The sequence below is a fragment of the Spermophilus citellus genome (assembly GCF_964194105.1).
Source record: "Spermophilus citellus genome assembly, chromosome: 8".
Lineage (NCBI taxonomy): Eukaryota > Metazoa > Chordata > Mammalia > Rodentia > Sciuridae > Spermophilus > Spermophilus citellus.
The window spans coordinates 112,353,512-112,379,433 of NC_138189.1; the positions used below are offsets into that span (position 1 = coordinate 112,353,512).

At 36.5% G+C, this 25,922-nt stretch overlaps 1 protein-coding gene across 3 annotated transcripts in view; it reads right to left on the bottom strand.

The window, feature by feature from the left end:
• Window positions 1-25,922, bottom strand: part of GRID2 (glutamate ionotropic receptor delta type subunit 2) — a gene marked incomplete at both ends in the record, with an annotated part of 1,503,481 nt that overhangs the window by 378,834 nt on the left and 1,098,725 nt on the right. For all 3 annotated transcript variants that reach the window (XM_081304511.1, XM_081304512.1, XM_081304510.1), the window contains one exon: window positions 15,013-15,210. In XM_081304511.1, coding sequence (XP_081160637.1) covers window positions 15,013-15,210 — 198 coding nt within the window. The remainder of the gene's footprint in view (window positions 1-15,012; window positions 15,211-25,922) is intronic.

Consider the following 25,922-nt stretch of genomic DNA (forward strand, 5'->3'; position numbering starts at 1 on the left):
TTTAAGTTGCTTTTCTTAGGTATTTAGTGCAGTGATAAAAGACTAATACAATATATTTGCCTTTTTATGAGTTTTCACCTAAGTTGATGTTATTTCTCCCTTGAAGCTTATAGTTATCCTTCCGTTCTCTGTTCTTCTATATCTATCATATGGTACTTATGGTACTTATTCCATAATATCTTTTTATCTTCTCAATTAAATACAATTTCTCAATGCAGGTACCTTATTTGCATAGTGTTCTTTCTCCCTCAATATTTCTTTACTGCTTTACCCCCAAAATATTTCCAAAAAGGGTCTGCCAACTTGTTCTTTGCTATTTGGTAGAAACTGGTGTTTTTATATAATGTGTAGTTTTCACCAAAAAAAAAAAAAGGAAATAGAATCCAGGTTGTATACAGCCTCATAAAGTCTCTCCCATTGTGACAAGGTCATTGAATATGATTTTTTTCCAGGTCAAACTATGATCCAGGTTCTTTGCCTTTAATAGCTTGGGTTCTATAGATTTAAGTCCACATATGTGGGATGTATCCCCATACATGGTGGTCATATCACAACCCCGCATGAGAGGTATCACTACCCTCCTGTTATGGTTTAGATAGGAGGTATTCCCCAAACTCCATGTGTAAGACAATACAAGTTTATAGGTTAAAAGACTGGGTTATGAAAGTCTTGAATTAATCAGTATGTTGATCTACATCCACCTGAATGGATTAACTGGGTGGCAAATGTAGGCAGGTACAGTGTACCTAAAAGAGGTAGGTCAGTAGGTCACTCCAGTGTGTGTGTCTATAGGGCTTATATTTTGTCCTTGTTGAATGGATCTCTTTCTCTCTCTGCTTCCTGATGACTGTGTCCTAAGCTTTTTTCTTCCAGAACACTCTTCTGCACTGATGCTCTACCTCACCTTGGGCACAGAGCCATGGAGTTGGCTGTCCATGAATTGTGACCTCTAAAACTGTGAGTGACAAATAAACCTTTCCTCTTCTAAAATTGTTCTTGTCGAATATTTTGGTGGAAAAAAAAAAAGCTAAAACACTTCCTGTACTGAGTACAAAAGCTGAGACTCAGAGAAGGTAAACAGCTTGGCTGATATTGGTGGTTAACAAATAGTGGAGTTGGCCATGTCCTATATACTATGCTTAGAAAATTGCTAAACTGTTTTTGCTTTTATGGTTTCTGTTTAACCTGTTTCTCTTATTTCCCCAATATTTATTCATTGCTCTATTTTTCCCCCTTTAGCATTTATGTGCATTTAACCATTATACTTATTTTTCTGACTTCTGATTTATCTCTAAGCAATGCTGATACTGAGGAAATGGGAGAGTGTATAGACATGGTGAAGGCACATGTGCATGAACAAACATATAAGGTATCACAGGCAATTGCAAGAATTTAAGTGATAGAAAATATTCGAAGGGTTATAGGGAGAGTGTGAAATTATTTGGCATTTTAAAAGATTCCCTTTGGTTGTACTATTGAAATTAGATTGTGGGACAAAGGGCAATAGCATGGTGAGTGGCTAATGTGGTAACCCCACAAAAAGAAATGCTTGTACCAGTTAGTAATGGTGGCATGGTGAGAAGTGATCATATTTATAGTATATTCCAGGCTTATAACCAGACAAATTTGTCATGCCTCATAATGTATGAGGCATGACAAACAGAAGATATTATCAAATATAGCTCAAGAATTTTGGATCAGATAACTTAAAGACTGGAGTTGCCAGTGGTACCTCAACCAGGGAAAGTTGTGGCTAGACCAAGTTGGAGAAATGGATGAAACTAGGATTCAGTTTGGAACATGTAATATTTGAAGTATTCCTGAGACATTTAACAGGGAATACATGGTAATAAGAAATATCATTGTGTAGTTCAGCTGATAGATCTGGACTGAAGAAACACATTTGGAAATAGTCTAATTACAGACAATTAAATCCATGAGACTGCAGCAGTTCACTGGAAGTCCAAGTATAGAAAGAAAGGGTTGGATTTGTACTAGAGCCCCCCCCCCTTCTCTTTTCTGTCTCCTCTTCCATATTTAGCTCTCTAGCTCTTAAGAACAAGAACTCTATGCCCTATATTTTCTGCATTCCCTACAATTCCATCTACACATTAGGCTACAACAAATGTATGTAGAATGCAAAATAAGAAGCAAGCACCCAGATATTTGTACACTGTAGTAGTTCAGGCACTATTCTGTCTCATTAGAGCAGACTTAAAAATAACATAAGTTTTATACTTCTCAAGAGAAAATGCTATGTATTTGAAGAAACACGTCATCAGAAAGGGTTTTTCTGTTGGTTAGAAATTTTTTCTACTTTTTGAGAGGCCATCCCCAGGCTATTTGTGGACAGAACATGTAGAAGCAATCTTTGCCTAAAATGCTCCAATTGCAAACCTACATTTCAGAACAATGCAAACAAAAGCTAAGGACCAGAATTGAGTGGATCTTTACTCAGAGTAAAATTGTCAATCACTCTAGAATTTGCTTAAGATCACTGTCATAGTTGTTTGTGAATCCCCACAGGGGTAGGGAAATGTAAGTTCTCATAAATGGGAAGAGAACTGGCTCCTATACAATTTATCTATATGAGAACAGAATCAATTCTTGTTGTTCTAGTGATTCTGAGCAGTATTACATGAAATATAAAATGTATGAGTTGTACTCAGAATCCCTTGACCAGGTATCAGGAGCCTCTGCAATCCGCCTGCAGACAACTGCTTTCCTAACATATTAAGCCTTGTTAGGTCTCAATTGTTTCTTCATTAGTAACCAGGGAAATCTTTACTTACTTTAAAGTCGGCCATTATAAAATTATCAATTTCCAGAGAGAAAACTTAGAATCATTGAGACCTGGAACAATGAAAATCTGAAGTATCCAAGGAAGGCAAGAGAAAATCATAATTATCTTTCAAAGTATTGCTCTACTTCCAAATACTCAATGTGAGCATTGGAATATTAGTTTTATTTTTTAAAGAGTCCTTCAAAAGGGGGTTGTACATGAGCTGCTAAAATATTCTTTTAAAATATTCCTTTAAGTGGATTCTTAAATGTTTCATATGTGGTTTTGATATCATACTAAAGGATATTTCTATTTCTCTTCAATATTAGATTAGCTGTTTTATTTAGTAAAGTATTCAACATTCCAAAGGCATGGGGGAATAAAAGGGGTATGTTATCTATTACATAAACTACATTGCTAAGCTACAATACATTTTTATCATCTTTTACTTGGAACAATATTTATCTGTATTTTTAATTTCAAGACTAACCTAGACCATTATTTTATGGAATTTGCATTCTAAATAAAAATGACTAAGCAATATCAATGCAGTACCTTACAATTATACCCACAGAATCATATACAATTTTATGGAGGAAACATTCTTTTAAATATATTTATAATATCCTACCCAGATCTGCTCTCTCGTTTGTTTGGAAGTAATCTTATTCATTAAATTTCCTCCAAAACCATGGCCTGAGATAAATGAAAATCAAGAGATGGCATTTCAATAGCCAACAGTGGATTTCAGGATTTATATACCCTCCAGTTATGAGATTTTTTTCATCATTGCTCCAGTCTTTATATCACCTCAGCTTTGACAGATGCAGTGGTTTGTTAATTTATAACCTATAACCCATCGAATCATTTTAATTCTACGTACATTTTCCTGAAATTGTGTTTGTCCTTGCATATAAGTTCTCCTTAAACCTCAGAGCTATTCCTAGACAGAGTCATTCCCTTTGGCAAATATTCACTCTCTGTTCTTCAGCTTTGATTCAAGACTTATTATTCACCACTTATCTGCACTTGCCATCTATTAGACCAAGTACTTAATGATTCAAGTCCTTTATCTGATTGAATTGCTCCTTGCTGTTTGCAATGTCTGCCAATTAAATATCACCTGCAAATTTAGAAAATTGCTCCTACAACCATTCACTAAGTCATTTGCATCTACATAATTTATTTCCTTCCACAGATCTCTCTTTATCCATTTCCTTCATCAGTGTTAAATTTTTCCTTATCAACAACAAATGTTTGGGGACATTTTTTTTTCTCCTTACAAGCATACAGCCTGTGTATCTTGCACATCTACACTTCAGCTCTAGCCTACATGTGTATCCACCAGATTAATTCTGATTACTCACCATTCAGATAGGCAAACATCTTTTTATGACCACTTGTACTTTTTGAGTTTCCTGTCTGACCTACAGCTGCTATACGATGGGAAATGCAATCAGTTCCTTAGTACTTCCTTAGTATAATTTTGGAATTGAAATCTTAGTCACTATCCAACTTAAATCTGTAAGGGCTCCTTCTCTGTTTCTTTCTTTCTATCTATCTATCTATCTATCTATCTATCTATCTATCTATCTATCATATTTCTTTCCTTTTAAATAATTTATCTATTTGCAAAGCTACTAATCATTTTACAAGGTTGGTAAGCATTTATCACTAGGTAGTCATTAGCAAATGTGTTATGGGGGAGAGGTTTGTCTTTGCTGAGTGAAGTGATATTGGTGGATACAGATATTTTCAGGCTGGTATGCAGTACTGGAAATATAGAATGAAAATAGGTAAAGATTTGTGAGCATGTATACATAAAGAGAGAGAGAGAGAGAGAGAGAGAGAGAGAGAGAGAGAGAGAGAGAGAGATATCGTGAGGAGCATTTGATGGTCTTGAGGCACCCAGCTGCAGGCTGCTCTAATTCTGCAAGCACATGACTCCTCACACATGTCTTTCTCCTGATCTCAGTGTTGGGGCTGGCTCACCCTCCATGAGGAAGCCGCTGATCTTTGTGCTGGCTACTTCTTATTCCTTATCTAGACATTGTGCATTATAGGCATTCCTACCACCCCCAACTTGACTCCCCAGGAAATGGAGAGTGAGAATGGTAGAAGCTGGTATGTGACTTTCCCACCTGACTTCATGGGAGGAAGACCCCTTCTTCCCAAGTGCTGCTATGGATGCAAAAGAGCAAAGCACATGTCAGGCTCTCTGAACTCTCTTCTCAAAGTTAACTTTCTCTATTTTTTGTTATTTCTCTTTGAAATGAAAATAATAATACTCATTCTCTTTGCCCACGCTCAAGTGGAATAATTTAAGACATTAAATAACCATCATGTGCATAACATTCATATTAATCAAACACTTCCAATTAAACTTTTATAATGAAGGTGAGGGGAATATCATATTTTGTAAGCTTTGTTTTTTACATTTCTTTTCAGTCATTTAGACATTTTTTGCGTGGGTTCCAAGATGTCCATTTAATAATCATTCCTAGGCAATTCCATTAGGATGTTTGGTATGATAAAATCAAAATTTCTATAGCCAAATTCTCTCTCTCTGTTTCCCTTTCCAACCTGCTTCTCCTTCTATATCCCCTCTTTCTGTCACCACATGTCTTTCTGCTCATTTTGCTCTGCTAAATTTCTCACCAAGTCTCAGCACCTCCTTTATCTTCCCCTCTGTGTTATCAAGTTCTATTAATTACATCTGAGCATATCGATTGTTTTCTCAAGATTATTCTTTTTATTAATCTCCTATTGTTGTTGTTTTAGTTTAGACAATTCTTTCTTCCTCTCTGGATTGCTGAAAAAGCCATTTGTCTTTTCCTTTTATCACTCTGATGAATTCTCAGGCCTACCTCAGCTCTCTTTTTAAAACATAAATTAAATCACATTTTCTCTTATGTAAAAACCTTTTATAATTTTCACTGGCTAAATGATGAAGTTTAAACTCCTTAGCACGGCAGACCTGCTTTTATAATTATCCCTATTGTTGCCTCTCATACTCCTACTCATCTTTGAGACCTAGCTCAAGTTTTTCTTCTTCAGTGAAATCTTTACAACACCCCAGGCAGAAGTTGCTATTCGGCCCTGAGTTGCCATGGTACCCTGTATGCATTATCCCATGGCATTTATCACACTGAGTTTTAATTATTTATTTACACATTTGTTTTCCATGTACACTATGAGATCTTCTAAGGCAGGAACAATACCTTCTACCTTTTTTTTTTTTGTATCTATGATTCGAGGCACAGTGCCCAGAATATAACATGCATTCAAGAATGCGTGGGGATGAATGGATGAATATAGGGAATTCTGCTGTGTACTTGGCATACAAAGTAAACACAACCTCAGCCTTCTGTTTCACAAAAGAGGAGCTAAATAAAAAGGGGCTATGTAAAATATACATGTGTTTAATGTGTGTGTGTGTGTGTGTGTGTGTGTGTGTATGTATGAAGAGAGAGAAACATTATATATAGCACATGCATAAACACACACACTATGGTTCAAATGGATGGTTTGAAAAGATGTGGAATAACTGTTCTCAGTAGACAGGATTATCAAGTGATAGGAGTGATTTGATTTGAAAGCCATATAGGATAAAATGTGAGTTTTGCTGGGGATGAACATTTGGGGAGATAATCCAGGGCAGCCTGGGCAGACTGAGGCTGAACAGGCTGTGTATGAAATGAAGAGTGGTAAAGTGTAGGATGAACGTAGAAGTTTTCATTGTTTTTTAGAAAAGGGAAAGGATGATAGTCTTTCTAGAAAGAAGTGAGATTTTTGAGAAGTTTAGAGATGCAAATCATCTATGTCACATCCCAAATTCTTCTCCATATAATCTTATTTTTTGTCTGCTATTCATTACCATATCCCAACTCCATCTGAACCTTCTTCAAGCGTGAAGGTCTTAAAAATACCTGGACTAACCTATTTCTGAGTATTATTTTTTTTCACTGGCATATAACTTGGTTTATTAAAATGTTTTTTGGGGGCCACTAACTTTAGAACTCTGTTACCCTCTGTGACTGGTAAAAGGGTTAAGTAAACACTTGGATTCTGGAGCCACACTGTCTAGATTTGAATCACAAACTCCCTACAACTTGTCTATGAACATGGGCAAATTATTCCACCTCTCTGATATGTTTCACGATATGCAACATTTGGATCATAGCAGTTAGACCCCACAGGGTTGTTGTGAGTACTGAAGAATAAGTAAACATGAAGTACAAAAGATGGTGTCAGTGCTGGTAAGCCCTGTATAAGTGCAAGTTTTTATTGTTTGGTCAGTTTCAAACTATGTTTTTGAATTCCTTGTAGGTATTATGTTAAATTGATTGAAATATGGGCATCTAATTCTAGTAATGTTCTATTTTTATGATGGAATATAGAACCAAAAATCAAATCTAAATATGTATGATAGAGTTGCACCTTTTAAAAAAAACACTAACCAACTATATTTCAAGTGCTTATTTTTAAAATGTTGTACTTTGTTATAATGGATGCCTTTTCCACTTATGTTGCCTATCAGTTTCTTCTTTTGAAACTCTAAGTTTTTATCTTTACCTACTGGAATCTTTGTATTTTTGTATGGGTTTTATGACTGCTTTGTGGAGCTGTACAAAAGTGACATCAACAATTCAAAATATCAAAATATTGTTTGCAATATTTTGCAGCCTTTGTTTCTAATTTAACTTATTAAGCTTATAATATTTTTTCAATTTAATGATGATTAAATTTTTGTACATGTAATTATTGATAGTTTCTTTATAACTAATTATTTTTGTGCCTCTGAGGATATTGTTTTGCTTACTTATTATTCATTTCTCCCTTCCTCTAAGGACATCCTGCTTTTCCTTGGGAAAACTTCTCCTTGGGCAGTACTTCCCATGCTTACTCCAAGTGTTCTGCATGAAGCCACCACTCCTTCCTTCAGTACTGGAGTGGGCTCTTGGTGCCCTGATACTGGGGACAGTGCTTCCTCTTGGAAACAGAAGTATGCAGTCAGAGCCAGCGTGTACTCAAGCTGAGACTCCAAGTTGGCACTGTTGGTAAAAGAGAACTGATGTTTATATTGGTATAGATAAGGGGCTGGGAATCTAGGCCTGGGGCTGCTGAAAGTCAACTTACTGCCAGGAAAGGAAAGCCTGCCTGAAAATTGGAGCAACCACAAGGAAAACTGAGCTGAGAGATGGAGAGAGCAATACCAAGGGTATCAAAATGAGTCTGGGTCTCATCCCTGGGCAGTTGAATTTTGTGAACCATTAAATTATCTTTTCATTTCAACTGGATTGTCTTTTGCAACCAAAGGCACCTAATTAATATTACTTAGAAAATATGGTGAGGTTATTTTTAAGATGAGAATACCATTTTCAAGCAGTGAGAAGGAGCAAGGACTGTGAAGGAAATTGAAAACAGAGGGGAAAGTGGGGTCAAGAAAGGCAGAGGCGCAATTCAAATTTCATCTATATACTGATTAGCCTCAAATGTGCAAGTCCATTCCAGACCCCTTGCCTGAACTCTAGACTCATATATCAAATTTCTGCTTTCATTTTCTGTTTGGATAACTCCAAAGAGGTCTATTGATAGTTGTTAAAACAATGGTCTCCAGAATCAAACAACTTAAACTCAGATCCTAGTTCTTCCACTAAATAGCTGGGTGACCTTGAGCATGCTACTTAAAATCTCTATGTCTTGGATTTTTATCTATTTTATTAAATAACTGTCTATTTTATTGAATCATTATGGGGATAATAACTAATTTATTGAATCACTGTCAGAACTTAAAGAGCCAAAGCTATAAAGGACATGACTGTTATTATCTATGTCCAAAGTAACAGTCTTGACTTCACCCTATATATTTTCTATACCCAAATATTTCTTTCCTTAGTTTCCTTTAAGCCAGTAAATGAAACCATTCTCAATGCGGTTGTAGAAAAGTGAGACCGAACATGACAAGCTATATAAAAAATGGGCTTAAAACTGAAGGAGCAAAAGGCCCCCAATTTAGCCTTGCAATAAAAATGAAACTTCTTTTTTTCATAAAGACAAGCTTAGAAGGCTGTGGTAGTTTGGTTGATAGTAATGAGTGCCTGAAAGATAATTATCTAATGTAGATCTTAAAATATTACTTAACTGCTATATATTATTTGATGTGGAAGTATTTTCTAGATACTAAAGTGTTATCAATAAATGAAACAAGAAACATCTTCTCAAATTAGCCTTACAATCTAGCAGGGAAAGTTGACTGATCAAGTAGGTAAACATAATAAAATCTTGATACATGTTATAAAAAAACAACAAAACAGAAAAGAGGGGATAACCAATGTAGAGATCAGAAGTTATTTTTTTTTTTTTTTGAATGGGGTGTACATGGAAGGCCTTATCTAAAAACTGTTAAGCAGAAAGTAGAAGAAAAAAAATGAGGTGGAAGGAAGAATAACAGGGGAAGAACATTCTAGACATATGAAACTGAGTATTGCAAAGGTCAAGTTGAGTAGGAGGAAGAGAAAGGAAGACCACAAACTTAGAGCATGGTTAATAAGAGAGAGATAAAAGGGATCACCAAGGTAGTTGGTAGGGCAGATTAAATAGATCATTTTAAGGATGAATTTTACTGAGTGAAATGGGAAACTGTCAAATGCCTTTCACCAGAGGAGTGACTGTTAACTCTGGCTGCTGTGTTAAAAAATATATTGAAGGAAGTCAAGAATGGAAAGAGGGAAAGCAACTGCACCTCCTTACCACTTCAACCCAGGGAAGGGATGACTCTGGCTAGGGGAAAAGTAGCTAGTGGATCTGGTGTTAGATGTGAAAACAGGATGTCTTTTCTTACTGTTGTGGTTAAAAGCCTCAAGTTTAAAAGAGATCATTGGCTGAGTATTTCTCTCACCTCCCCATCCAATCTATCAGCAAATCCTGACAGATCATTTCTAAATATATTCAAATATAAATGTTGAATTTATTATATTTTAAAACACAGACTCTGGGGGAACGATTTTACCACATCAGAAGATGAGATCTAGTTACTCTCTGTTATGGTTTGGATATGAGGTGTCCCCCCAAAGTTCCTGTGTTAATGAAGGAACATTTGAGGTAAAATGATTGGATCATGAGAGCTGTAACCTAATTGGTCCATCCTAGTTGAATAGACTGACTGGATGGCAACAAAGGGGCAGATGGGGCGTGGTTGGAGAAGGTAGGTCACTGGGGAAGCTCACTAGAAGGGTCTGCCCTGTGATCCCTTCCCCTTTCTCCCTCTCTCCGATTCCATGTCCTAAGCACCTTTCCTCTGCCTTGACCTTCTGCCTTGATGTACTGCCTCACCTTGGGCCCAGAGGAATGAACTGAGTCAACTATGGACTCAACCTCTGAATTGTGAGCCAAAATAAACTTTACCTCCTCTAACTTGTTCTTGTAATGTATTTGGTCACAGCAAGGGAAAGCTGACTAACACACCTTCCTTGCAGCATATTCTTGAGTTGATTTTCTTGGTTAATCTTTTTTTTTTTTTTTAGTGTTTTGCAATCTTTTTTTTCTTTTTTTTTAATTTTTATTATTGGTTGTTCAAAACATTACATAGTTCTTGATATATCATATTTCAGACTTTGATTCAAGTGGGTTATGAACTCCCATTTTTACCCCGTATACAGATTGCAGAATCACAACAGTTACACTTCCACTGATTTACATATTGCCATACTAGTGTCTGTTGTATTCTTGGTTAATCTTAGCAATAGCTTCATTCCACAAAGGTGGATACTGTGATTCAAAGATCTACTTAGACTCACATCGATAATAGATGTATCACAGGTATCCATAGCTAGTGTCTGTTTTATTCAAGGCTTTTTGTGTTGCCACTAAGGATAAGAGAATAAATGGAAGGATTTTGAAGTTAAAAAGCAAGGAAACAAGGGACTAATGTTAGATGCTCTTAGTCTTTACAGTAAACCATAAATTTGCAAAATGAGAAGCATGCCAGGGATAAAAAAAATGGACTTGACTTGAGATTTGGAAAGTATGGAAAATGTCTGGAATAGCCATTGTAGGATTTAAATAAAGGATCAAGATCTAATGAGTTAAAGAAAAAAAAGTCAAAGTTCTGTTGACATTAGCCCCTAGGGTACTGAAGTGAACTTAGTCAAGTGTCATTATCTTCTATAGCAATGACCTATGAACCATGTACAGGATCACACAGAGTGGCAATGGAGATGACCAGAGGAGACACAGAAAGAGATAAAGAGCTGGTGGGTGACTTGGGCAAAAATATACTTTTAGTTTGAATTTTCATGGAGTGAGACTTCACTTTCATCATTTTTCTTAATATTCTAGAGACCTGAAGTTTTTGCCTGTTGTCTTAGTCAAGTCACATGATTCTTTTTCATTATTGATGAAACAACATGCATGTGATCTCCATTTTTATTTTGTCAATTACATATGTTTTCTGAGGTGAACTTGTCTTATTACCTCGACCAGAGATACTGCACCATCATGTCTTCACCTGTTCTGAAAACTTAGACATCTGGTTAAATATTGGTCTTTATCCTAAAATTTAACCAACCTAATAGATTTCTCTATCAAAGTAGATATTCCTCACAACAATCAGTTTGGGCCACTGTTTAAAAACTATTTATAAGACAAGTTTTAGGTTTACAGGTTGAGCAGGAAGTACAAATAGTTTCTTCTATTATTGACATGCTACGTTAGTGTGGTTCCAACGTTATTGTGATGAACCAATATGAATACATTATTAACTAAAGTCAATAGTTTACTGTTTCTATGGTTTTGGCAAATGCATAATGACAGTGATGTATTCACCATTACAGTATCAGTTTTACTGCCCTAAAAATCACCTGTGTTCTACATATTCAGCCCTCCTTAATGGGCCATTGTAAACTACTATTCTTTTTATATATTCTGATATTCTATTATGATCCTCAAGATCAAAGATAGTTGTTCTATATTTCAGTCTCTGGTTATCTCTTTCTAATCTACTAGCTCATTCACATTTTCATTTATATAATCTACTGGATCAATCATATTTTCATTTATATTTTACTTATTTTTCAATCTGATTTTGATGATCTGATTAATTTTCCCCAATTTTTATCTCCCATTTTTTTCCCCCTGAGATTCTCTCTCCCTAATCAAGGCCATGCTTCCTTGATCACTCTAGCTATTCTTTCATCTCACTAATTCTTTTGCCAAGTTCACCTACCATACCTCAGCCTTGATATGGATGTTTTAATCTTCTCTGCTTCTCCACTTGGGCTCTCATTCTCCGCTGGAGAAAGTCACACCTCTGTGCTGACTAGCTGCAATGAAAATGCCAGTCTTATACAAACCTCAGCTCCATCTTCAGTGCCATGGATCTATCCTCCATCCATTCTGCAGGCAGTCGAGTCCCTCAGTATCTATTTCAATCTCTCACTACTTTCCTGTAGACTCTTAGATAATACCTGTCCCAATCACTGTCAACACATTTCAACTCCTATTTTTTATACCTTTATTTTATTTGTTTTATTTTTTTTAATGTGGTGCTGGGGAACGAACCCAGTGCCTCACACGTGCTAGGCAAGTGCTCTACCATGAGTCACAACCCCAGTCCTCAACTCCTATTTTTTATCAAGAAATTTGAAGTGATGAGATATGATCTTCCTCAGTCTCCCAATCTTGACCTATAGATTAAAAAGACACATTCTCACCATACTTTTTAAGTATCAAGGAAACATCTTTACCTCATCAAAATTAATTCTCAATTTAATGCCTCCCCCATCTACTCTGGGATCTTTGTCCTTCACCTATTAAATTCCTTTTCTCAAATTATTTTTCTTTCTTTTCCTTCCTCATCTTATAATTACACTCAAGTCTCTGTGAGCTTAAAAACAAAACAAAACAACAACACCCTACCAAAATCAAAGATTGTTCTATTATCTCTGTCTCTCTTCCCCTCCTCTAAATTTTCTGAAAGAGCAATATATAGACAGGCCACTTTCACCTTTTCACTTCCAAGTTTTTACATAATTTGCAGTTTAGCTTCTTCTCCCACCATGGTACCAAAACAGTGGTGGTTTAGGTCACAAAAACCAGGCAGGGACTGGAGGATGTTCAGTCCTTGAAAATATGACTGTACTAGGTGAGGTCTGCTTTTATATGGGCCATTCACGGTGGACCCATCTTAGCTCAGGTGATAGAGCTCTAGCAGAAAGTACTTTACTATCCAGTACATCAGAGTGTGTGAGATGATGGAGTTTAAGGCAGTGAGAGTGGTCAGGGGAGCCCTCAGATCTGTGTATAAATCTCCCTTCAATCCATTTTTTTGATACCTAAAAAAAAAAAAAATCCATTTTGACACCTAAACTAAACATGCAAATTGTGGGGGCTCCCTATAAAAAAAAATCAGCAGAAAAGAATAGGAAGAAGTTTGTAAGAGACAAACAGCAGATTCCAATTTTTGCCTATAACAGGGAGATACAGATTAAATGTTGAGTCCTTCATAGTAAAACAAAACAAAACAACAACAACAACAACAAAATAACCCTAAAAACAAAAACAAAAAACTTATACTCAAAATTTGATTATCTGGTAAGATTATCACTAAAAATTGCAGCTCAGTAAACACATATTAAGTCAATAAATATTGAGAATATGCCACTGACAGGACTATACTTCAAGATGGTCCAAAGAAAATTCTTGGCTTCAAGTTTAATGATAACAGAAGTTCAGATAAATAAAAGGAATAAAGAACCTTAGCATTAGTAGATAAGCAGTGAAATACCGATTTTTAATCTTTTTTACCTTTGAAAGATAACTAATTGCTTAAATCAAGCCTTTATTTTTTGTGAAATTAATAAGGCATGCATATATAACTACAGTAGCACAAAGGTGAGGGTGGCTATAAATGGAATTATATTGATGAAAGCTCATTAATTTTTGAAATTTGAGGTGGTGTAATATTGATTTTAGATAGAATGCTTTCACTTAAGAATGCATGGTGTAATCTGTAGACTAACCACAAATAAGAAAAATACAGAGATATAGGTCAAAAGGCAACCCAGACAATAAAATCAAATATTAAAGTAATTTCAATTTACATCCCTCCTCTGAAAAAGGTCAGGAAGAGAAGGAACAGAGGAAAAAATATATAAATGAAATAGTAAATTATAAATCTAAACCCAACTATTCAACAATGTATCATGAAGACACTCTACTTTTAAATGTATATGCATTAAATAAATATCAGAGCTTCAAAAATCGTAGCAAACACTGACAAAGCTAAAGAGATGTTGAAATATCTTTTTGAGAATTGAAAGAACAAGAGAAAATATAATTATAAATGCAACTTGTTTCATTACCCAAACTAAATATTTAGCCCTTCAGGGATCAGAATTCATTCATTCACTCACCCCTCCCTCCCTCTCTCTCTCTCCCTCTCACCTTTCCTTCCTTCCTTCTTTTTCTTTCTTCTGTTTCTCTGGTTATTTCTTTCTTTCTTTCTCTCTTAATAACATAACAATTTTAAAAGACAACAATTGTATGAATTGTGCTTGAAAATTACATTGTGATTTTCATCATGTACTATATCTTGACAAAATGTTTAGAACATGAGTTGCCAAAGGTAAAGGCTTCATTTAAAACCGATGTGATTCTGCAATCTGTATTTGGGGTAAAAATGGGAGTTCATAACCCACTTGAATCTAATGTATGAAATATGATATGTCAACAGCTTTGTAATGTTTTGAACAACCAATAAAAAAAGAAAAAAAAGAATTGTAATGCATTCTGCTGTTATATATAAATTTAAAAAATAAATAAATAAAGTTAAAAAAAAGAAATGCCTAAGATCAAATGACTTTGCACTGGAGAATTCTGTTACCTATTTAAAGAGTAGTTAAAACTAGACTTTTAGAAGCTCTTTCAAAAAATAGAATAGGAGGGAATACCCCTCTAATATATTCTGTGAAGCTAGTGTTAACCCTGATATCAAACCAAAGATATCACAAAGAAAATCACATACCAATAAAAAAAAGAAAATATTTTTAAATTTAGTTTCATTTTGTCACCTAATTTTATTTCCAAAAAGTTCATAAAGTAGCATTTGGTGAGGTTTTAATTTGACACCACAACCTAATGCCTTGTATTATACTTATTTTAAATGAAATTAAGGGTTCCAGGGGTTACAGTTGAATCTTTAGGTATAAGACAAATAAATGAATTCTTACCTTAAAGACCAGCTCTCCTACCAAGCCATTCCATGTCCCATCTTCTTGTGGGCTTCCATACTTATGATCCGGTGCAACATAAATTTCATAGTTAAAACCCAGGTAGTTAGATAAGGCATCCAAAACATCAATGGAAAAGCCCTGGTATTTCTTCGGCTTACCCAAGACATTTTCAGAGACCATTACAAAAGGCTCTTCCTACATGGAAATAAAAGAAATTTTGGTGTCAATCAAGATTGCTCCCTAAAAGCAAAGACTAATTCTTTAAAGAACTTTGCTTACAAAGTCCAAAATCTGTCTTATGCTTTGAAATAATTAACTTAGTATTATAGTTTATGCATTATTAATGAATCATATTATTGAAAAAGTTTTAATCACTTAATTTCTTATCATTTCTTATTTAATAATTTCCATATCAAAAGTAGGATGAAAGTGACTGAAAACTTCAAGAGCTATGAGTTTATTATCACCTTAGGATCTATCTAAAATTAATTAATAATACATCAGGATGTGTTTACTGTATTTATTACCATTTTTATTTATATTTGTTAAAGTACATAAAATTTTATTTTAACAGATATAATATAGAGATGTAACTGTGAAAAGATTGAATATTTTAAGTACCTATAAATTAGCCAAAAGGTATTCTATATCATATTTACTAAAGTTATTTGCTAAACAATTTTATAACTTTGATATAAACATACATTTTATTTGCAAAAATAATTTCTCTATTACTACTACAAGAAAAATCACTTACCTTTGGTATACTATCTAATTTGGTAAGTTTACCAGATTGATTTTTACTGCTACTTCCATTATATACTTACATTTTTGTCATTTTGGAGGGAAGTTCTGGGGATTGAATTAAGGGACACTGGACCACTGAACCACATCCCCAGTCCTATTTTGTATTTTATTTAGAAACAGGGTCTACTGAGTTGCTCAGTATGCTTTTGCTGAGTCTAGCTTTGAACTCCTGATTCTCCTGCCACAGCCTCCCAAGCACCTGGGATTACAGGTGTGCACGTCTGCCTTGCCTGAATTAGTTATTGTAATGTAACTAGTTATTGAGGTATCATTTTTTTGTCTTTTAAACTCTAACAAATAGTTCAATGTCATTTTAGAACACTTAACGTTACGAGGGCAAAATTGGTATGAAAAGACAGAATTAAATAATCTATTCTTTACTTTGCTAAACTTGTCCAGAAATATTTCAGCAATAGTAATATTTATAATAACCATTCATAGTATATAGAGTCAATCCAGCTCTGTTGGAAAGCTAAAATCTTTCTTTGGGTTTAAGCCAGAAAACCTAAAGATTTTCTTTTTGAATAATTTTTCTTGGGGGAAAGCAGAAAAAATCAAAACCATAGAGTGCCGGGGATCCCAAAAGCCAACGGTGTGACCCCGGAGATCCAGGCTGTCTGATTCGCGCGGCCTGCCCCGAGGCTACAGAAGGCGTGGCGCCCCAGAGAAGGGGTTAACTAGTCAGCAGGGAATTAAGTGGCTGCGACACGGTGGTATCCCACCAGCCAAGCCCAAGCCCGAACTGACCCCCGGGCTGAGTTCGGGATTGTTGACGGGGACGGAAGCGGTACAGCCCCACCCCCCACAAGGGACACTCCACTAAGGTAACCAGCGGCCACCATCTTGGACAGCTGAAGTATCCACCCCCACTCTCCGACAGATTGCAACAACAAACAGGTGTGTGTCACCCAGCTCAGCCCCCATACATAGGGGGATTTCGCTTAAAATCTCTCCTAGACTTTCAGGGGGAGGGACTATCAGAGTGAGCCTGCATAAAGACTAAAGGAGAGCTAGAGGCACCTGACCCCCAACCCCCCCCTCCCATCAGCGGCCAAAACAAAACCTGTCTAGCCAGCGCTGGGGGAGGGGCAAGCAGAAAAAATCAAAACCATAGAGTGCCGGGGATCCCAAAAGCCAACGGTGTGACCCCGGAGATCCAGGCTGTCTGATTCGCGCGGCCTGCCCCGAGGCTACAGAAGGCGTGGCGCCCCAGAGAAGGGGTTAACTAGTCAGCAGGGAATTAAGTGGCTGCGACACGGTGGTATCCCACCAGCCAAGCCCAAGCCAGCACTGACCCCCGGGCTGAGTTCGGGATTGCTGACGGGGACGGAAGCGGTACAGCCCCTCCCCCCACAAGGGACACTCCACTAAGGTAACCAGCGGCCACCATCTTGGACAGCTGAAGTAACCACCGCCACTCTCCGACAGATTGCAACAACAAACAGGTGTGTGTCACCCAGCTCAGCCCCCATACATAGGGGGATTTCGCATAAAATCTCTCCTAGACATTCAGGAGGAGGGACTATCAGAGTGAGCCTGCATAAAGACTAAAGGAGAGCTAGAGGCACCTGACCCCCAACCCCCCCTCACATCAGCGGCCAAAACAAAACCTGTCTAGCCAGCGCTGGGGGAGGAGCAAGCAGAAAAAATCAAAACCATAGAGTGCCGGGGATCCCAAAAGCCAACGGTGTGATCCCGGAGATCCAGGCTGTCTGATTCGCGCGGCCTGCCCCGAGGCTACAGAAGGCGTGGCACCCCAGAGAAGGGGTTAACTAGTCAGCAGGGAATTAAGTGGCTGCGACATGGTGGTATCCCACCAGCCGAGCCCAAGCCTGCACTGACCCCCGGGCTGAGTTCGGGATTGCTGACGGGGACGGAAGCGGTACAGCCCCACCCCCCACAAGGGACACTCCACTAAGGTAACCAGCGGCCACCATCTTGGACAGCTGAAGTATCCACCGCCACTGTCCGACAGATTGCAACAACAAAACAGGCACAGAGTACAGTTTGAACTGCCGAGAATCATCACTGAGGGGAAATCTGGTCTAGCAGGAGAAACCAAGGCTAGCAGGAGAAACCAGGAGCCTAGAGGCAAGGCCCTCGCGACTGGGCAGCTGTAAACTGCAGGCCCACCGGCGACAGTTCACCCACTGCCCGCGTAACTGGGCGGTAGGAGAACACCCTCCCGTTGGTGACGGATCACCTGCCCGCGGCCTGTGATACTGGGCGGCTGGAGTCTACCCGCCTGCCACGACCGGGAGCTGAAACCACACAGAGACAGTCCAATCACACCCCCCCATTAGGGCACCCCGGCAAGGAGACTGGGGCCCGTCATAGCAGAGTAGTGTCGTCACTGGAGCTCGAACGTCGGAATTCCTTCCCAGCGGAATCCACGTTAGCAGTCATACTTCAACAACACAAAGGAGAGACATCAGAGTAATACAGAAACAAAACAAATCTATAGAGGAGAGCAGAAACACGACAATCAAAAAGAGCTGGAAAGTAACGTGGACAACATGAGAAAACAAGGGAAAAAAGGATTACAAACAATGCAAGACTACTCAATTCTACAGGAGGACATAGAAACTTCAGAAACAGGTATAGGGAAAGAACTCAAGGCATACCTAACTCGAATGGAAAGGAATATTAGAGAAGACATGAGACAGCAAGTCCAAGAAATAAAAATATATTTTGAAAATGAATTAAACAAACAAATTCAAATGGCAAAGAACGAGCTCTACCAGGAGATAGAGATATTAAAAAAAAATCAAACAATAATCCTAGAATTACAGGAAACTATAAACCAAATTAAAAACTCAAACGAGAATATTACAAATAGACTTGATCAAGTAGAAGTCAGAACATCAGATAATGAAGACAAGGTTTATCAACTTGAAAAGAATATAGTCAACACAGAAAAGATGCTTAATTCCCACGAGCAATCTATTCAAGAGATATGGGATGTCATAAAAAAACCAAATCTGAGAGTCATAGGGATAGAAGAAGGCACAGAGATTCAAACCAAAGGAATGGACAGCATATTAAATGAAATAATTCTAGAAAACTTCCCAGAGATGAAAGATGGAATGGATTGCCAAATCCTGGAAGCCTACAGGACCCCAAACATTCAAAACCATAATAGACCAACCCCAAGACATATAATTATGAAGATAGCCAACATACAGAACAAGGAGAGAATATTAAAAGCTACGAGAGAAAAGAGGCAGATTACTTTCAGGGGTAAACCAATTAGGTTAACGACAGATTTCTCATCACAAACTTTGAAAGCGAGAAGATCCTGGAATAACGTATTTCAAACGCTGAAAAATAATGGATTCCAACCAAGAATACTATATCCAGCAAAATTGAGCTTCAAATTTGACAATGAAATTAAAATCTTTCACGATAAACAAAAGCTAAAAGAATTTGCAGCAAGAAAACCAGCTCTGCAAAGCATTTTGAACAAAACACTACAAGAAGAGGATGTGAAAAATAGTGCCCAAAACTAACAGCAGGAAGTATCTCAGTAAAGGGGGAGGAAAATAACCAAAAAGCAAAACTAACCAAACTAAAATAAATAAATAAAGAAGCATGACTGGAAATACAAATCATATCTCAATTGTAACCTTAAATGTTAATGGCCTAAACTCACCAATCAAGAGACATAGGCTAGTAAACTGGATCAAAAAAACAAATCCAACAATATGCTGCCTTCAGGAGACTCATATGATAGGAAAAGACATACACAGGCTGAAGGTAAAAGGTTGGGAAAAATCATACCACTCACATGGCCCTCGGAAGCAAGCAGGAGTGGCCATACTCATATCGAATAAAATCAACTTCAAACCTAAGTTAATCAAGAAGGACAAAGAAGGTCACTATATACTGTTAAAAGGAACCATCCACCAACAAGACATAACAATCATCAATTTGTATGCACCCAACAATGGAGCTGCAACGTTCATAAAACAAACTCTCCTCAAGTTCAAGAGTCAAATAGACCACAACACAATAATTATGGGTGACTTCAACACACCGCTCTCGCCATTAGACAGATCCTCTAGACAAAAACTGAATAAAGAAACTATAAAACTCAACAGCACAATCAATAATCTAGACTTAACCGACATATATAGAATATATCAACCATCATCAAGTGGATACACGTTCTTCTCAGCAGCACATGGATCCTACTCAAAGATAGACCATATATTATGCCATAAGACAACTCTTAGTAAATATAAAGGCATGGAGATAATACCATGCACCATATCTGACCATAATGGAATGAAATTGGAAATCAATGATAAAAGAAGGAAGGAAAAATCCTACATCACATGGAAAATGAACAATATGTTATTGAATGATCAATGGGTTATAGAAGACATAAAGGAGGAGATGAAAAAATTCTTAGAGTCAAATGATAACACAGACACAACATACCGGAATTTATGGGACACAATGAAAGCAGTTTTAAGAGGGAAATTCATTTCTTGGAGTTCTTACCTCAAAAAAAGAAAAAACCAACAAATAAATGAACTCACACAACACCTCAAAAATCTAGAAAAGGAAGAGCAAAACAACAGCAAATGTAGTAGAAGACAAGAAATAATTACAATTAGAGCAGAAATCAATGAAATTGAAACAAAAGAAACCATTGAAAAAATAGATAAAACTAAAAGTTGGTTCTTTGAAAAAATAAATAAGATAGACAAACCCTTAGCCACGCTAAGGAAAAGAAGAAGAGAGAGAACTCAAATTACTAACATACGGGATGAAAAAGGCAATATCACAACAGACACTACAGAAATACAGAAGATAATTAGAAAGTATTTTGAAACCCTATATTCCAATAAAATAGAAGATAACGAAGATATCGATAAATTTCTTAAGGCATATGAATTGCCCAGATTGAGACAGGAAGACACACACAATTTAAACAGACCAATAACAAAAGAAGAAATAGAAGAAGCCATCAAAAGACTACCAACTAAGAAAAGCCCTGGACCAGATGGGTATACAGCGGAGTTCTACAAAACCTTCAAAGAAGAATTAATACCAATACTTTTCAAGCTATTTCAAGAAATAGAAAAAGAAGGAGCTCTTCCAAATTCATTCTATGAGGCCAACATCACTTTGATCCCAAAACCAGACAAAGATACTTCAAAGAAAGAAAACTACAGACCAATATCTCTAATGAACTTGGATGCAAAAATTCTCAATAAAATTCTGGCGAATCGAATACAAAAACATATCAGAAAACTTGTGCACCATGATCAAGTAGGATTCATTCCTGGGATGCAAGGATGGTTCAATATACGGAAATCAATAAATGCTATCCACCACATCAATAGACTTAAAGACAAGAACCACATGATCATCTCGATGGATGCAGAAAAAGCATTTGACAAAGTACAGCATCCCTTTATGTTCAAAACACTAGAAAAACTAGGGATATCAGGAACTTACCTCAACATTGTAAAAGCTATCTATGCTAAGCCTCAGGCTAGCATCATTCTGAATGGAGAAAAATTGAAGGCATTCCCTCTAAAATCTGGAACAAGACAGGGATGCCCTCTATCACCACTTCTATTCAATTTAGTTCTCGAAGTACTAGCCAGAGCAATTAGACAGACAAAAGAAATTAAAGGCATAAAAATAGGAAAAGAAGAAATTAAATTATCGCTATTTGCGGATGACATGATAATATACTTAACAGACCCAAAAGAGTCTACAAAGAAGCTGCTAGAGTTAATAAATGAATTCAGCAAAGTGGCAGGTTATAAAATCAACACGCATAAATCAAAGGCATTCCTATATATCAGCAACAAAACTTCTGAAATGGAAATAAGGAAAACCACTCCATTCACAATATCCTCAAAGAAAATAAGATACTTGGGTATCAACCTAACAAAAGAGGTGAAAGATTTATACAATGAAAACTACAGAACCCTAAAGAGAGAGATAGAAGAAGATCTCAGAAGATGGAAAAATGTACCCTGTTCATGGATAGGCAGAACTAACATCATCAAAATGGCGATATTACCCAAAGTTCTCTATAGGTTTAATGCGATGCCAATCAAAATACCAACGGCATTTCTTGTAGAAATAGACAAAGCAATCATGAAATTCATATGGAAAAACAAAAGACCCAGAATAGCAAAAGCAATTCTAAGCAGGAAGTGTGAATCTGGAGGTATAGCGATACCAGAGGTCAAACTGTACTACAAAGCAATAGTAACAAAAACAGCATGGTACTGGTACCAAAACAGGCGGGTGGACCAATGGTACAGAATAGAAGACACAGAGACTAATCCACAATGTTACAACTATCTTATATTTGATAAAGGGGCTAAAAGCATGCAATGGAGGAAGGATAGCATCTTCAACAAATGGTGCTGGGAAAATTGGAAATCCATATGCAACAAAATGAAATTGAATCCCTTTCTCTCGCCATCCACAAAAATTAACTCAAAATGGATCAGGGAGCTAGATATCAAATCAGAGACACTGCGTCTGATAGAAGAAAAAGTTGGCTACGATCTACAAATTGTGGGGTCGGGCTCCAAATTCCTTAATAGGACACCCATAGCCCAAGAGTTAACAACCAGAATAAACAAATGGGACTTACTTAAACTAAAAAGTTTTTTTCTCAGCAAGAGAAACAATAAAAGAGGTAAATAGAGAGCCTACATCCTGGGAACAAATCTTTACCCCCCACACCTCCGATAGAGCCCTAATATCCAGAATGTACAAAGAACTCAAAAAATTAAACAATACGATAACAAATAACCCAATTAACAAATGGGCCAAGGACCTCAACAGACACTTCTCAGAGGAGGACATACAATCAATCAACAAGTTCATGAAAAAATGCTCACCATCTCTAGCAATCAGAGAAATGCAAATCAAAACCACCCTAAGATACCATCTCACTCCAGTAAGATTGGCAGCCATTATGAAGTCAAACAACAAGTGTTGGTGGGGATGTGGGGAAAAAGGTACACTTGTACACTGCTGGTGGGGCTGCAAAATGGTGAGGCCAATTTGGAAAGCAGTATGGAGATTCCTGGGAAAGCTGGGAATGGAACCACCATTTGACCCAGCTATTGCACTTCTCGGACTATTCCCTGAGGACCTTAAAAGAGCACACTATAGGGATACGGCTGCATCAATGATTATAGCGGCACAATTCACAATAGCTAGACTGTGGAACCAACCTAGATGCCCTTCAATAGATGAATGGATAAAAAAAATGTGGCATCTATACACAATGGAATATTATGCAGCACTAAGAAATGACAAAATCATAGAATTTGCAGGGAAATGGATGGCATTAGAGCAGATTATGCTAAGTGAAGCTAGCCAAGCCCTAAAAAACAAATGCCAAATGTCTGCTTTGATATAAAGAGAACAACTAAGAACAGAACAGGAAGGAAGAGCATGTGGAAAAGACTACAGTAAACAAAGACGAATGGGGGGAGAGAAACGGAGAGAGAAGGGAAAGCATATGGAAATGGTAGGAGACCTTCAAGGATACATAAAATTATAAGAGGCTATGAGGGGCAAGGGGGAGGGGAAAAAAAGGGAGAGAATTGAACAACAGCAGGGGAGATAGAGAGGGAAGATGGGAGGGGAGGGGAGGGGAGGGGGGATAGTAGGGGATAGGAAAGGTAGCAGAATACAACAGACACTAATATGGCATTATGTAAAAATGTGAGTATGTAACAGATGTGATTCTGCAATCTATATTTGGGGTGAAAATGGGAGTTCAAAACACAATTTGAGTCTAATGTATGAAAGATGATATATCATGAGCTATGTAATGCTTTAAATAATCAATAAAAAATTTAAAAAAAAAGTACTGACAAAAAAGGTAGGAGAAAAAAGAAAAAAAAAATTTTTTTCTTTAGGGATACACAAAATAGCCTTTATTGAGATGTAGAGCAGTATTTTGCTTTTGGCTTTTATTCAAAGACACTAAGTAAATGCCTAATAAAATCACTGCACCTGTTGCAAAAATATTGTCCAGTATAATGCTCAATTTTTTGCCCTAAAATTCACCATGGACTAAATGTTTTAATTGATCAGGATCACAGAATTTCATTTGCTGCAATAATGCCTTTTTTTAAAAAAAAAGGATGAAAATAATGTAACTAGTTATTGAGATATCCTTTTTTTATTCTATTGCTTAGGTCATTTTAGAATAAAATGAATCAGTAAATGGATGGTTCAAAAGGGCAGATTACTACCAATTGTTCCCTATTAGTGAGTTTCTTCTTTTATCACAATTGTTTTTTTTTCCTTTTTAAACCACTAAGAATAAGGACAACCTCTAGTCCTAATTTAGGCAAGGCAATTCCACATGACTAATTCCCGCCAAAACAATGTAATCAGGGTGGTTTCTGCAACATGTTTTGCTGTCCTTCCTACTATTTGCCAGCTGGTACAAACATATGATGCCTGGTGCCCTGGTAACTATCTGAGACCATACATCACAGACAAACAAGACAGAAATCCATGTCTCTGACACTTGAAATGCCATACCAGGCTGGCCCAGCAGAACCTCTCTAGAGTTCTACAATATATGGGGGAAAAAAATCAAGAAATTCCAATATTTTTTTAGTTAAGCTACTGACTTTTTTCCTGTTATAGTACTATTTGATGCTAATGAATATTGATAGATTATTAAATCAGTAGGTTAGAGATGTTGAGAATGAAATAGAAATTTCTATCAGTATTAATTTAAATATAAATGGCATACATGAGTAAAATTTCATTTCAATTCTTTAATGTCAATGTATAAAATACAACACATCTTGATGATTATAAATTATTTATGTATTTTAAAGTATGTAATAAAATTTCCAGACAATTGATACAATTTGCTACTTTTGATTATTTAGACAAAACATACTATGGCAATGACTACTAGGCATTGTGCAAATAATCCTAAATGGGTCCTAAGGTCATTAGAATCAGAGGAGATTAAAGAAATTCACAAATTAAGATCAAATTCAGGGAGCATGTAAATATGACAAGGAAGTTCTGTAATTAATATGATCTTAGATGCCTGTACCATGTAATAAATGATGTAACAGAAAGCATGTACTTCTTCATATGCCACCCATTGATGTCTACATTATGAACATCATCACCTGGCAAACCAAACCAATTGAATGAACATTCATGGAGAATCTTATTGGGCTGACCATTCTATCAACAATTTTGGGTCATAAGCATACTCTATTTTTAAGCACCTTCAAACAGATCTCTTAAGTTGAGCAATAATTTAATCACCAAGAAATTCAATAAACTCCTTGAGGTAAATGATACTTAAAAAATTAAGCCATTAAATACATTGTGTAGCTAAGTGATAAGTGTGACAAGAATAATATACCAATGTATACTTTTATATAAACTACTAATGGTTCATTTTCATTTTTGTTTATATCTCTTTTGAGCAATTGTTCCATATACTAAATTGATACATTTCCTTAGTGTGCTAAGTTTCTTCCTAGAAATGACTTTAATTTTGATTTTATAAATCCCGAGATAAGCAGATCCCTTTCTCAGATCTGTTTTAAAATCTGCTCATGGCAATGTCAACTAGAATTGATTAAAGGTACAGAATAGAAATGGTTATACTAAAGGTTCTTTTAAAGAGATCTGATGAATTATTGATGAACATGCCTTTTAAATTTTATGCTCTAAATAAACCTTTATTCTATCCTCTCATTTGTCACCTGGATCAATATTATTTTTAAAGACTTATTTTTAAGGTGTATTACAGATTTAGATCACTCTTTGTAAATTCTAACTCAGGTCTGTTGTTCTCTACAAGGATGCACAGCCAATATATTGGACAGGTAAAACTAACATCGGAAATTAGATGAAAGCTCTGGGAACAATAATAGAAGAGAAACTTCTTTCTTCTGTGGTAATACTCAGCTTGGTTTAATCAGTTTTATATACACTTTTATATATGCACTTACTTCAAAAATTTATTTACTCATTGACTTATCCATATAACATCCATTAAGCAGCCACTGCATCAAAGAATTATGCTCAGTAGAGTTAGAAAGATGGTAAAAAGGCAT